The 14,260-nt window shown below is 47.4% G+C and overlaps 1 protein-coding gene across 12 annotated transcripts in view; it reads left to right on the plus strand.

The window, feature by feature from the left end:
• Positions 1-14,260, plus strand: part of RYR1 (ryanodine receptor 1) — a 204,767-nt gene that overhangs the window by 60,147 nt on the left and 130,360 nt on the right. For all 12 annotated transcript variants that reach the window (XM_081018547.1, XM_081018554.1, XM_081018555.1 and 9 more), the window contains 8 exons: positions 1,246-1,379; positions 2,816-3,057; positions 6,770-6,962; positions 8,683-8,899; positions 9,915-10,019; positions 10,221-10,324; positions 11,760-11,843; positions 13,671-13,830. In XM_081018547.1, the coding sequence (XP_080874673.1) occupies positions 1,246-1,379; positions 2,816-3,057; positions 6,770-6,962; positions 8,683-8,899; positions 9,915-10,019; positions 10,221-10,324; positions 11,760-11,843; positions 13,671-13,830 (1,239 nt within the window). The remainder of the gene's footprint in view (positions 1-1,245; positions 1,380-2,815; positions 3,058-6,769; positions 6,963-8,682; positions 8,900-9,914; positions 10,020-10,220; positions 10,325-11,759; positions 11,844-13,670; positions 13,831-14,260) is intronic.

Here is a 14,260-nt window from a genome sequence, read left to right on the forward strand (position 1 = left end):
TCGCAGACAAGTGTCAGTTGGCAGAAAGCTTTTTTCTCTGCAACATGTTGGGCACAGGCCAGGGGAAGGGCACTGTCAGGAGTTCAACCTACACTCAAGTAGGACCCTGGCAGAGACACATACCCGACTGGCATGTTCTCTCCCTCCTGGTCTTTTGTTCGGGAGCTTCAAAAGCTTTCTTCAGCCTGAACATCACAGCAACCGATGCCAAAAGACACCGGCACACGTAGGGATCCGCAGAGTTTGCGCATCATGCGGAACAGACCTCAGCAACTCAGCATTTTGGCTAATCTACTTTATTTACATATAAACACACACAGAGCACTGCAACATGGTTCCCTCTCTCTCTGGCATCAGACAGCAAAGAGAAAAAGAACAAAGGACAATAGTCCCACTTCGTGGAACACAGTAACACAAACATCCTGTCTCCGTCACTTCCCACTCTATGGAGTCAAAACATACACTGTCATGTGATAGACAAAAATCCCATGACTGTAATCATAGATCAGGAATTCTAGCAGGCACATGTAGCACACTTGGATCGTGTCCAGTGTTAACTCCTATTCAGAGTAGACCCATTGAAATGGATGAGCCTGGCTCATTAATCTGGTTTTTTCCTTATTGTCAGGGAACTGACATCGGAGCTAGAGGCGGAGGGGAGGCTCTCAAATGATGCTGGAGAAGGGCCCAGCAGGGAGAGAGGCAGCTCAGCAGATGGGGAAGCAAATAAGCGCAACACCAGGGATAAAGGGGGGCAGATGGGGGAATCGGCGAGAGGGCTCCAGGACTCTTCGCCGGACACCAGCGGGGAGAGCACGGGTCCTCCGCTACCCACGCCCTCCCTGCGCAGAAGGCTTCCGCGCAGGGAGAGTAGGAGGAGACTTGGCGTCAAACAGCTTTTATGTTGGAAAAGGTTTAAGAAACGCCCACTGACGGATTCTGCTAGCGACTGAGGCAGCCACAAAGTGAAGGGCTGTCCAGACCGAAAGGTTTAAACAAGGCAACATAGCCAGGAGAGACGGCAACTTACGTACGAGCAACCCATACTCACTACACTTATCATCAATGTTAATTATTTGTTTGAATGTTTTAAATAGTTGTTTTTAACTGTGGTGTTTTTGTTTTGCTGATAATTCCATTGTTTTAATTGTTTGTAAGCCACTTTGAGGGTTTTGGATTTGTTTTTTACAATCAAGCAGTATGTAAGTTTTATGAAATAAATAAATTTTGGCGCCCCCTTGGCAGGTCCTGGATGTCCTCTGCTCTCTGTGTGTCTGCAACGGTGTGGCCGTCCGCTCTAACCAAAACCTCATCACTGAAAACTTGCTCCCGGGAAGGGACCTACTCTTGCAGACAAAGCTCATCAACTACGTCACCAGGTTGGTGCTTTACTCGTTTTAATGTGGCATCACATATGTCCCAATTATTCTGGGGTGAGGTTTGGGTATCAGCACAGAATGCAAATTTGGAAACGTAACTAGACTTTCCTTTACGTTTCTAGTCCTTATCAGTTCCAAAGGTGTGCAGACAACGATTGCTGAAATATCAGGATGATATCCACTGTTAGCCATATTACGGAGTAAAAAGGGACCCCTGACCATTAGGTCCAGTCGTGGCCGACTCTGGGGTTGTGGCGCTCATCTCGCTTTATTGGCCGAGGGAGCCGGCGTACAGCTTCCGGGTCATGTGGCCAGCATGACTAAGCCGCTTCTGGCGAACCAGAGCAGCGCACGGAAACGCCGTTTACCTTCCCGCCGGAGCAGTACCTATTTATCTACTTGCACTTTGACGTGCTTTCGAACTGCTAGGTGGGCAGGAGCAGGGACCGAGCAATGGGAGCTCACCCCGTCGTGGGGATTCGAACCACCGGCCTTTTGATCGGCAAGTCCTAAGCTCTGTGGTTTAACCCATCGCCACCCACGTCCCTATTATGGAGTAGACCCACTGAAATCAGTGTACTTAAGTAAATCAAGGCCAATGATTTCAGGGGACCTGTTTTGAGTTTTGAGTCAGTTCGACATCGCCCTCAGAAGCTAGAGGGGCAGTGGAATAAGATTTCCCAAGATGCGGGGGCAGCAGAGCTTCAGATCCCTTGCCCTTCTGCATAATCTGTCTTGGACACTATAGCAAATGTTTCATAATAAATGGTGCATATAAGAGAAATTGTGTAACTTCAGCCAGTTTGTTATAGCAGGATCAAGCTTCCCTTGGCAGAGAATCTGCCTTACGGAACTTTAATTTTTAGTTTATCGTAACCTAGGATCTAAGAAACGCGGGTGACGCTGTGGTCTAAACCACAGAGCCTAAGACTGGCCGATCAGAAGGTCGGCGGTTCAAATCCCCGCGACGGAGTGAGCTCCCGTTGCTCGGTCCCAGCTCTTGCACACCTACCAGTTCTAAAGCACGTCAAAGTGCAAGTAGATAAATAGGTACCGCTGCGGCGGGAAGGTAAACGACGTTTCCGTGCGCTGCTCTGGTTCGCCAGAAGCGGCTTAGTCCTGCTGGCCACATGGCCCGGAAGCTGTCTGCGGACAAATAGAGCCTATAGAGCGAGATGAGCGCCGCAACCCCAGAGTCATCCATGACTGGACCTAATGGTCAGGGGTCCCTTTACCTTTACCCTTAACCTAGGATCTTGGAATTCAACTGGGATCAAAGAATTTAAACTCAGAGGAAGGCCATCAGGGAGACCCCCCAAATCACCATCACGTCCTTTGGTTTTCTCTTCCCTTTGGGTCTGGGTGGTCTTTCCTTCTTCTCCCTCCTTTCTTCACTCTCCCTCCTCATTCCCCTGCTCTTCCTCCCTCTTAAACAGCATGCGCCCCAACATCTTCCTGGGCACGCACGATGGCTCCACCCAGTACAAGAAGTGGTACTACGAGATGATCGTGGATTACGTGGAACCCTTCGTGACCTCTCAGGCCACCCATTTGCGGGTGGGCTGGGCCATGGCAGAAGGATACAGCCCTTACCCCGGAGGCGGGGAAGGTTGGGGAGGCAACGGCGTCGGGGACGACCTCTACTCCTTTGGCTTCGACGGCCTGCACCTGTGGTCAGGTAGGGCACCTGCGTGGGGCGGCTCACACACCTTGCACACACCATTCAGGCTTCAGGTGTCAAGGAAATAAACGACTACCTGGCATTTAGAAGACAAATAGAGGCAGTCCGTACTGGGGAAGTTTTTAATGTTTGATGCTTTTACTGTGGTTTTATAATTATTGGAAGCTGCCCAGTAGTGCTGGGGCAACCCAGTTAGATGGGAGGCATGGAAATAAATTGCTGTTGTTGTTGTTGTTGTTGTGGCATCTAAGGCAGAGTTTCCTAAACTTGGGTCTCCAGCTGTTTTTGATCTACAATTCCCATCTTTCTCGATCACTGGTCCTGCTAGCTAGGGATCATGGGAGTTGTAGTTCAAAAACAGCTGGAGACCCAAGTCTGGGAAACCCTGATCTAAGGCAACGGGAGGAAATGTTTTTGCTGTTATTTATTACTACAGTGGTACCTTGGGTTACATACGCTTCAGGTTACATATGCTTCAGGTTACACACTCCGCTAACCCAGAAATAGTGCTTCAGGTTAAGAACTTTGCTTCAGGATGAGAACAGAAATTGGGCTCTGGTGGCGCGGCGGCAGCAGCAGCAGGAGGCCCCATTAGCTAAAGTGGTGCTTCAGGTTAAGAACAGTTTCAGGTTAAGTACGGACCTCCGGAACAAATTAAGTACTTAACCGGAGGTACCGCTGTATAACTATTATTATATTTGTCACCTGCCCTTCACCAGCAGGTCCCATGGCAAATCACAACGATATAAAATATAAAACAGTTAAAATGGAGTACAGTCACAAGAATAGTGTGGATCCTGAGAACAGATGTCTCAGGTGTAAACGGCCAGGATAAAGAGGTGTGTCTTTGGCATTTGCCGAAAGCTGTACAGCAGACATGCCACTTGTGCCTCTGTGGGGAGTTCCACAACTTAGGGGCTGCCACAGAGAAGGCCCTGTCCCTAGGCTATACCCCCTAAAACTCAGAGGGAGGTGGAACTACCAAACAGGTTCCCTCTGCTGGTCTTAACACCCGGGAGGGTTTATAGGGGAGGAGGTGGTCTTCCAGATGTCATTACTATTGTCAAGATGGGCTTCTAAGTACGGTTTGCAAGTATAAAAGCCGAGCAATTAAAATATAAACACCCATAATTAAAACACACGGTTATAATTAGCGGCAAAGCAGTCCCATTAAAACGCTGAAATATAAACACCCGTAATTAAAATATGCAAGAAAACAATCCCATTAAAGCAACACAGTAATTGAAAGAGGGAGGCTCGAGAGGAAAGAGGGAAGGAATTAGGTGTGCTTTAAAGAACTAGAAAGGGCCTCTTAAATTTCAGCAGGGAGCTTATTTATCATCTAGAAAATCTCATAAATATTACCAAACATTACAACAACAACAAAAAGCAAATGAGAACACGTAGAATGCAGTCACCAAAATAATTGAAAAATACACACACATAACACAGAACAAATCTAAGCAGACAACCCCCACCTATTCCACATCGCCCCATCTGCTCAAGTAACCAATAACAATTAATAATTATATCATTGAGTAATGCCATTACCAATAATAACATTCAACTAACCCATAATCCTGGCCAGAAATATAGATCCACTGATCTTAAATGTTTTAAAAATAGGTTCAGAAAAGACACACAGCCCTGCTTAGATGGACTCTGGGTGTTTGCATGCACAGAGGTCTATTCACCTCTCTCTACGTGGTCCATTTTTTAATCCTGGATGGTGCTGTGGTTAGAGTGCCATATTAGGACCTGAGCGACCGGGGTTCAAACCGCCACTCAGCCATGGAGATCCCTGGATGACCTTGGTCCATCCGGCACCCTCTCTCACCCTAACCTACCTCACAAGGTTGTTGTGAGGGTGAAAAATGGTGAGAAGGACGACGTGTGCCACCATGAGCTCCTTGGAGGAAGGTGGAATGTAAGCACAATAAAGAATCTCTTGCACTGCAGCACTCGTAAGTTGGTAGCGGCACACGAATAGTGAGGGGAGCTTCTCATATTCAGCCACTTATTATTGAGGGGAAGTGTGTGGAACAGGTCTCGGTGTTTCGATTTCTGGGAATGGAGTTGAGAGATGACCTTACTGGGGAGAAAACAGTAAAGACCTGATGAAGAGAGCACAGCAGAGGTTATATTTTCTGAGAATCCTCCGGAAAAACAATCTCTCAAAGGACCTGTTGATGGCATTTTACCATTGTACTGTTGAGAGTGTATTAACTTATGGTCTCTGTGTGTGGTTTGGGAGCTGCACGGCCAGGGGAAAAAATGGTGCTATCCAGGGTTGTAAAGACTGCAGAGAGAATAATTGGGTGCACTCTTCCCACCTTAGATCAAATCTATGCTTCCAGGTGCCATAAGAAAGCTGCAAAGATAGTGCAGGAGAGTACGCACCCTGGAAATGATCTCTTTCAGCTTCTTCCTTCTGGAAGAAGGTATAGGGTTATAAAGGCCAGGACTAGCCGTCTGAGAAACAGTTTCTACACAGATGAAATTCTGGTTCTAAACGCAGCATAAGGGGTCTCTATAGTATAGTATAGTTTAAAATGGGGTTTCAGAGTTTTTAGGGGGGTTTGAATGTTTTATGTAGTTTTATGTAGTTTTTCAGTTTCATTGTTCTGCATGGGACAATGACAATAAAGATATCGTATATCGTATATCATAGAAGGTGCAGATGGTTGTCAAGGAAAGGACGAGCTTCTGTGGTTTGTCTTAGGAGCAATATTACACGGCCAAGAGGGTAAAACGTAGCAGGAGGATACTAGTCCTCATTAATTCCAGTAAATCATTGGGGTTCAACGTGAAGAGGAGTCTTGGGCTGAAGGCTTGTTGTCGACATGCAGAGAGGCCTGGAGGCCAGCTGGCAAGTCCAGCTCGGACATCTCCTTCCATCGGCCCGTGCTCCGACATAAATCAGCGACCCGGACTTCAAAAGCCAGGGCACACAATCAGCAGAATGTTCTGCGCACACAGAAGTAGGCGTGAGGCGTATGAAGTCATGCTTACAGCTACAGATTTATTAAACATAAATCAGAACAAAGAAACATGTCGTCTCTCTCATGTCGTCTCGGAGAGAACAACAAAAGCTATACACAAACGGAAGTTCCCAGCAAGCTGTGCTGGAATGTGAACAGACATGTGACACGCAACAATCTCATGCCTGTTTCTTAAGGTGGAATGGAAATGTCAACATCGCCCGCATGTTATGAATTCATTGTATGTTGTCCTGTATGATCTAGTTGAGATTCCTACTGTTCTGTGATTCCTCTCTTCTTTTCACCGAAGCCAGACTAAACGTCTTTCCTTCTGCAGTGTTGGATGGCAGGTTGAGAGGAGTTCCCTACCAGGACAGACTTTGCTCGTGTGCTCAGGACATCGATTCCATAAAACATATTTTGTTGCACTGTGCAAAATATGAGCAAGCCAGGGCTGAACTGATATTACCCTTGCTGGTACCTTTCCCGGGAAAATCAGAGGCTCACTATGTCAGGTTCCTATTGGAAGACCAGACAAATGCTAGAACATTAGCGGTGGCCAAGTTTTTATCGGTGGTTGCTAGAACCAATGATCCCTATATTCTGAACGAAATGCTTGTTTAACCTGGAGGTAGGCTGTATGAATTGTGTATTGCTTTGTAATGACTTGTTGGGTATCTGGACCGTAATAAAGGTTGATGATGATGATTCCTCTCTCCTTGACACAGGCCGTGTGGCTCGGGCTGTGACATCCCCCGGCCAGCACACCTTGGGGGCGGACGACGTGGTGAGCTGCTGCCTCGATCTGAGCGTGCCCAGTATCTCCTTCCGCATCAATGGCTTCCCCGTCCAGGGCATGTTTGAGAACTTCAACCTGGACGGCCTCTTCTTCCCTGTGGTCAGCTTTTCTGCTGGCATCAAGTAAGCTCAAAGCACAGAAATGAGGCTCAGGCCCCAGACCTGTGCTCACCTACTAAGGAAGAGGAATAATCCCCATCGAGTCAACATTCTGTTAGGAGGAGAATTCATTTTAGGGCCCGTCCGCACCTTGCCTTGATGCAGATTGCAAACCCTGTGTGCCTCCCTTTTAATTTCCCCCTCATCCCTGTGGCGTTCTTCTCCAACTCCTGTCATCCCACGATTTCTCCTCCCTAAATCTGAAGGTTCCCCATGCTTTGAAAATCCGAAGAGGAGAGCCACATCGCTTTAGATCTAGAGATGAGAAAATTTGGGGGTAGCAGGAGCTGGAGGAGCGAGTGTTTGGACTGGCCCCTAGTTATCGTAGCAGATTGTAGTTAAAGGTAAAGGGACCCCTGACCATTAGGTCCAGTCGTGGCTGACTCTGGGGTTGCGGCGCTCATCTCGCTTTACTGGCCGAGGGAACCGGCGTACAGCTTCCGGGTCATGTGGCCAGCATGACTAAGGCGCTTCTGGCTAACCAGAGCAGCGCACGGAAATGCCGTTTACCTTCCCGCCGGAGCGGTACCTATTTATCTACTTGCACTTTTATGTGCTTTCGAACTGCTAGATTGGCAGGAGCTGGGACCGAGCAACGGGAGCTCACCCCGTTGCGGGGATTCGAACCGCCGACTTTCTGATCAGCAAGTCCTAGTCTCTGTGGTTTAACCCACAGCGCCACCCGCGTCCCTTAGATTGTAGTTAGTACTGTTTATATTGCTACTTCATTTTCTGTGTAGAATATAATTTTTGAAGAGAAAAGCCATAAATGCAACAGCCAAGGGAACCACCAGGAGCGGTAACATCTTCCCCTTGTTCTACCCAATTGTTGGCTCTGGCCCCCTCCATCACTCGCATGCGGCCCCTGGAAAGTTGCTTTGTCAAAGAGCCCATCACGGCCGTTCAGAAAACTGAAGTGAGGCTCTGAGCCAATCAAGGCCTGCGAGAATGGGGGCGGGGCAGCAGGGGCGGAGTTCTGTTGTTCGGTCCGTAGGCGGGACAATGCTAATATTTCTAGCCTGCTTTTCTACGCAAAGACCTTTAAACAGTAGGTTCCTTCCTTAAGGGAATTACATTCCAACCAAAGAAGAATGGCTGGGTAAATTATGCGAATACTTGGAATTAGCAAAGCTGACTGATTTGATAAGACAAAAACCAAAAAATATAATCCAGAAACAATGGAAATGTTTAAATGATTATTTATGTAGACAAGGATTAAGTGTAAGGTATTGGTTGTGTTTAGAATAGATTTATGAAAGATTTAGAAAATTTATCGATTAGAATATTTGTATAAGATTGTATGTGGGAAATACGGAATAACATACAAATTTGCTTACAATGTATATAGGAAGTGCAGTGTAAGCGATGGAAGTCAATCAATGAAATTTTATTATTGAGATATTTGTAGAATAAATTTGGAAGAAATTCTTCCAATTTTTCTTTTTCTTCCAATTTATCTTCCTATTTTTTCTTTTTTCTTTTCTTCCTTTTTTCTTTTTTGTTCTTTTTTATATATGTGTGCTTATCTGACAAATATATGTGTGTATTTGTATGTATTTTGCTTGTACTTTGTAATAATTATGTTAAATAAAATTTTATTTTTTTAAAAAAAAATTAACAGTAGGTTCTTTCCTTAAGGGGGACAGTGTCCAACTCTCTCTCTCTTTTGCCCTCCCCCCACCAGGGTGAGGTTCCTCCTGGGGGGACGCCATGGGGACTTCAAGTTCCTGCCCCCACCGGGCTACGCCCCCTGCTACGAGGCCCTCCTGCCACGTGACAAGATGCGCGTGGAGCCCATCAAGGAGTATAAGCATGACTTCAACGGCTTCCGGAACCTTCTGGGACCCACGCAGTCCTTGTCCCACACTTCCTTCACGCCATACCCCGTGGATACCATCCAGGTAAAGAGGATCAGGAGAGCAAAGTGTGGGGAGGTGGTGGGGTCAGTTTGAACTTGGCCAGCCCAAAAGCCGAGGGATTTCTGGGGCAAGCAGTTGCCAGGTTTGCCAAAGGCTGGGCTATATAGGTAGTTAAAAGGTAAACGGACCCCTGACCATTAGGTCCAGTCGTGACCGACTCTGGGGTTGCGGCACTCATCTCGCTTTATTGGCCGAGGGAGCCGGCATACAGCTTCCGGATCATGTGGCCAGCATGACGAAGCTGCTTCTGGCAAACCAGAGCAGCGCACAGAAACACCGTTTACCTTCCCGCTGGAGTGGTACCTATTTATCTACTTGCACTTCGTGCTTTCGAACTGCTAAGTTGGTAGGATCAGGGACCGAGCAACGGGAGCTCACCCCGTCGTGGGGATTCGAGCCACCAACCTTCTGATTGGCAAGCCCTAGGCTCTGTTGTTTAACCCACAGTGCCACCCGCGTCCCTTTATATAGGTGGTAGTTGTTGTTGTTTAGTCGTTTAGTCGTGTCCGACTCTTTGTGACCCCACGGACCAGAACACGCCAGGCACTCCTGTCTTCCACTGCCTCCCGCAGTTTGGTCAAGCTCATACTGGTAGCTTCGAGAACACTGTCCATCCATCTCGTCCTCTGTTGTCCCCTTCTTCTTGTGCCCTCCATCTTTCCCAGCATCAGGGTCTTTTCCAGGGAGTCTTCTCTTCTCATGAGGTGGCCAAAGTCTTGGAGCCTCAGCTTCAGGATCTGTCCTTCCAGTGAGCACTCAGGGCTGATTTCCTTCAGAATGGATAGGTTTGATCTTCTTGCAGTCCACGAGACTCTCAAGAGTCTCCTCCAGCACCATAATTCAAAAACATCCATTCTTCGGCAATCAGCCTTCTTTATGGTCCAGCTCTCACTTCCATACATCACTAGTGGGAAAATATAGTTAGTTAGCAATCTTTTATTCCAGTCACACCTGTGCCTCATCTCCCTGCTAACTTTCCTCTTCTCCTTCTCTGCAGATTGTACTGCCCCCCCATCTTGAGCGGATTCGGGAGAAACTGGCAGAGAACATCCATGAACTTTGGGCTTTGACTCGCATCGAGCAAGGGTGGACTTACGGCCCCGTGAGTGTTCGGTGCCCACCGAAGGGACTCCTGTTCCCCACCCCCCAATTAATATATAGGTTGGGAAGGGGCCGTTTCCTTCTCCCCCAACTCACCTAAAACAAGCTTGAGTTGGGCCTCTGAACCTTTAGTCGTGGCAAGTGTGGGAGGACTCGGACACGGGTACTTGAATTACAACCCATGATTCTGCCACCTTTTCAGATCCGGGATGACAACAAGCGCTTGCACCCGTGTTTGCTGGATTTCCACAGCCTGCCCGAGCCAGAACGCAATTACAACCTGCAGATGTCGGGAGAGACACTCAAGTGAGTTGGTGATGGAAAGTCCTAAGTGGAGAAGCAAGCTCAATTTAAGTGGGTCAGCTTTTTGGGGTGGGGTGGGGGGGTAGGTATCCATTCTACATGTGTAGGTCAAGGGGCAGGGTAAGACGGCAGGCCAGGGGTCAGCAAACATTTTCAGCAGGGGGCCGGTCCACTGTCCCGCAGACCTTGTGGGGGGCTGGACTATATTTTTTGGGGGGAAATTGAACTAATTCCTGTGCCCCACCACTAACCCAGAGATGCATTTTAAATAAAAGGACACATTCTACTACAGTGGTACCTCGGGTTACAGACACTTCAGGTTACAGACGCTTCAGGTTACAGACTCCGCTAACCCAGAAATAGTACCTCAGGTTAAGAACTTTGCTTCAGGATGAGAACAGAAATCGTGCTCTGGCGGTGCAGCGGCAGCGGGAGGCCCATTAGCTAAAGTGGTCTTCAGGTTAAGAACTTTGTTTCAGGATAAGAACAGAAATCGGGCTCCGGTGGCGTGGCAGCAGCAGGAGGCCCCATTAGCTAAAGTGGTGCTTCAGGTTAAGAACAGTTTCAGGTTAAGAACGGACCTCCGGAACGAATTAAGTGCTTAACCCGAGGTACCACTGTATATAAAAACACCAGGCAGCCCACAAATAACCCAGAGATGCATTTTAAATTAAATCACACATTCTACTCATGTAAAAACACGCTGATTCCTGGACCGTCCACAGGCCAGATTTAGAAGGCTATTGGGCTGGATCTGGCCCCCGGGCCTTAGTTTGCCTACCCATGCGGTTGGCAATGGAAAAAAGGTCCTGGCAGTGTCAGAATCCAGAAAAGGAAACAGAGAGGAACTGAGAAAAACACAAGAGAATATGTCTTAGAGCAGAGGTGGGAAGCCTGTTCTCTGTAGAAGGTTGCAGTCCCTTGGGTTACAAAAATGTGTGCATCAGAGCGTGCGTAAAAACAAAGGTGTTGGTGAAAATAACATACAAGACTGCATTTCATTACGGGAAAATGGCTTGCAAAAATGTGCGCCTTAGTCAAGACTGCATATAACAGCGTGTTTATCGGGTGAAATTTACACTGGAGTGCTGATGAATTTTCATGACTGTGGTTTTTTAAAAGAAAAGAAATGGCAATGTGGGGAATGGAATTTAAGGCTGGGAAAATGAGAAACTGAGAGAACAAAAGCTGACAGATCATTCTGTCCCTATCACGAACCCAGCTTTCTATACACACACACATACCAGCTTCGTATTTGACAGATGGTACTGCCGGTAAATTGAACTCTGATTCAGTAGTCTCTTCCCCTTTGAATTCCCCTTGAAACTGAAAATCAGCCCTCACTGATTCACGGTTGCTCACTGAGATGAGTGGTGGAAAGGAATGTGGCCTGTAAGGTCACAGCAGAGTTTATTGAACCCTTGCTCTGTCCCCGCAGGACCTTGCTTGCTCTGGGCTGCCATGTGGGGATGGCAGATGAGAAGGCTGAAGAGAACCTCAAGAAGACAAAGCTTCCCAAAACGTAGGTGGGCTGGTGGCTGCCTCCAGGCAGATGCCAAAGTATAGCTCTGAATGTGTGTGTGTGTGTGTGTGTGTTGGTTTGCTGGCAAGGTTACCTTCAATCGCCCCTCTGACATTTGGAAGGGTCTGTAGCTCAGTGATGAGCACATCCTCTGCTTACATAAGAGAATAATAATAATAATCGCCGAAGAATTGATGCTTTTGAATTATGGTGCTGGAGGAGACTCTTGAGAGTCCCATGGACTGCAAGAAGATCAAACCTATCCATTCTGAAGGAAATCAGCCCTGGGTGCTCACTGGAAGGACAGATCCTGAAGCTGAGGCTCCAATACTTTGGCCACCTCATGAGAAAAGAAGACTCCCTGGAAAAGACCCTGATGTTGGGAAAGATGGAGGGCACAAGGAGAAGGGGATGACAGAGGACCAGATGGTTGGACAGTGTTTTCGAAGCTACCAACATGAGTTTGACCAAACTGTGGGAGGCAGTGGAAGACAGGAGTGCCTGGCGTGCTCTGGTCCAAGGGGTCACGAAGAGGCGGACACGACTAAACGACTAAACAACAACAACAACAACAACAACAAATAATAATGATGATGATGATGATGTTATCATTTGTACCCCGCCCATCTGACTGGAGAAGACCCCTGCTGGATTGGGCCAGTCACCCATTTAGTTTAGCGGCCTGTTCCCACAGTGGCCTGCCAGTTGCCCATGGGAAGTCCTCTTGTGATTCCCAGAAACTTGTACAGGTGAAACTCGAAAAATTAGAATATCGTGGAAAAGTTCATTTATTTCAGTAATTCAACTTAAAAGGTGAAACTAATATATGAAATAGACCCATGACATGCAAAGTGAGATATGTCAAGCCTTGATTTGTTATAATTGTGATGAGCATGGCCTACAGCTGATGAAAACCCCAAATTAACAATCTTAGAAAATTAGAACATTAAATGAAATCAGCAAAACAAGGACTGCAAATAGAGCAATATTGGACCCCTGAGAAGTAGAAGTGTATCTCGCTTTGCATGTCATGAGTCTATCTCATATAGTAGTTTCACCTTTTAAGTTGAATTACTGAAATAAATGAACTTTTCCACGATATTCTAATTTTTTGAGTTTCTCCTGTATTCAGACATTGCTGCTTCCAACAGCTAGCCATTGTGCCTAAATGCCACTTACCCTCTGTGAATTTATCCAATCGTTTTTTAAAACCAGCCAGCTTAGTGGCCACCACCCCATCTTTAGAGGGTCAAGTTATGTACAGTTTAGATCCCTAGCATCCCCTGTTAAAAATTGCTAAGAGACTTCTTCCCAGTACTGTGTTGTTGCCTTTTATCGGCATAAGTTTAAACAATACTAAGTCATCCAGGTACATTAATAATCCAAACACATAAAATATATGAAAGACTAGTTCTTGGTGCCACCTGATACCTACAGACAGAGTCTGTTCTGCCTTAAGAGCGTTACAAAATGCAGACTTGCGGCTTTTGCCAGCTGCCCATCCCTTGGCTCTGTTTACCATCCAAGCTGATGAAGAACACAAACGTGCAAAGAACTGGCTTTGGTGGGAGTGCTTGGTGCACAATTATGAATTGCAGCCCTGGCTATGCAATGCTGGCTTACCATTTTGAGACGGGACAGTTGATTTGCTGGCCTGTTTTCCCACCGAGCAGATGCGGAATTGTTTATTTGTCCGGATGGGCAAATGAGCTGGTGAAGGCGAGGGGAATGCTGTCCCAAATAGCTCAGTGGCTGTGAATAGGTGGAAAGAAAGGCTTTGGGGGGCATTCGTCTTGCTCTAAAACCCTGCTTTGATCCTCTTGACAGGTACATGATGTCCAATGGCTACAAACCAGCGCCGCTGGATCTCAACCACATCAAGTTAACTCCGGCCCAGAACACCCTGGTGGACAAACTGGCAGAGAATGGGCACAATGTCTGGGCAAGAGATCGTGTCCAGCAGGGCTGGACCTATAGTGTTGTGCAGGTATGGTATACCAGTTGGCATGAGAGCGATGCTTAGCAAAGGCTACAACCCAGAACCTGGCAGGGTTCTAGGTGACAGGGGAGGAAGGAAAGCTTAAAGTCAAACCAGAGGTAGCCAACTCCCATCTCTTGCGGGGGCTCAATTAGTGCCAGCGCCTTCTGTCAAGAACTTGGGTGTAACCTTCAACGCCTCCCTTTCCATGGAGGCGCAGGTTGCAGCCACAGCAAAGGTGGCATTTTTCCATCTCCGCCGTATTAAGCAGTTGGTCCCTTACCTTTCTCGCCCTGATCTGGCCACAGTGATCCATGCAAGAGTCACCTCCATGCTTGATTATTGTAACTCGCTCTATGCAGGGCTGCCCTTGAAGCTGACCCAGAAACGCCAGCGGGTGCAGAATGCCGCGGCAAGGCTCCTTACGGGGTCCTTGCTG

This window comes from Podarcis pityusensis (genome assembly GCF_964106645.2).
Source record: "Podarcis pityusensis genome assembly, chromosome: 8".
Taxonomy (NCBI): domain Eukaryota; kingdom Metazoa; phylum Chordata; class Lepidosauria; order Squamata; family Lacertidae; genus Podarcis; species Podarcis pityusensis.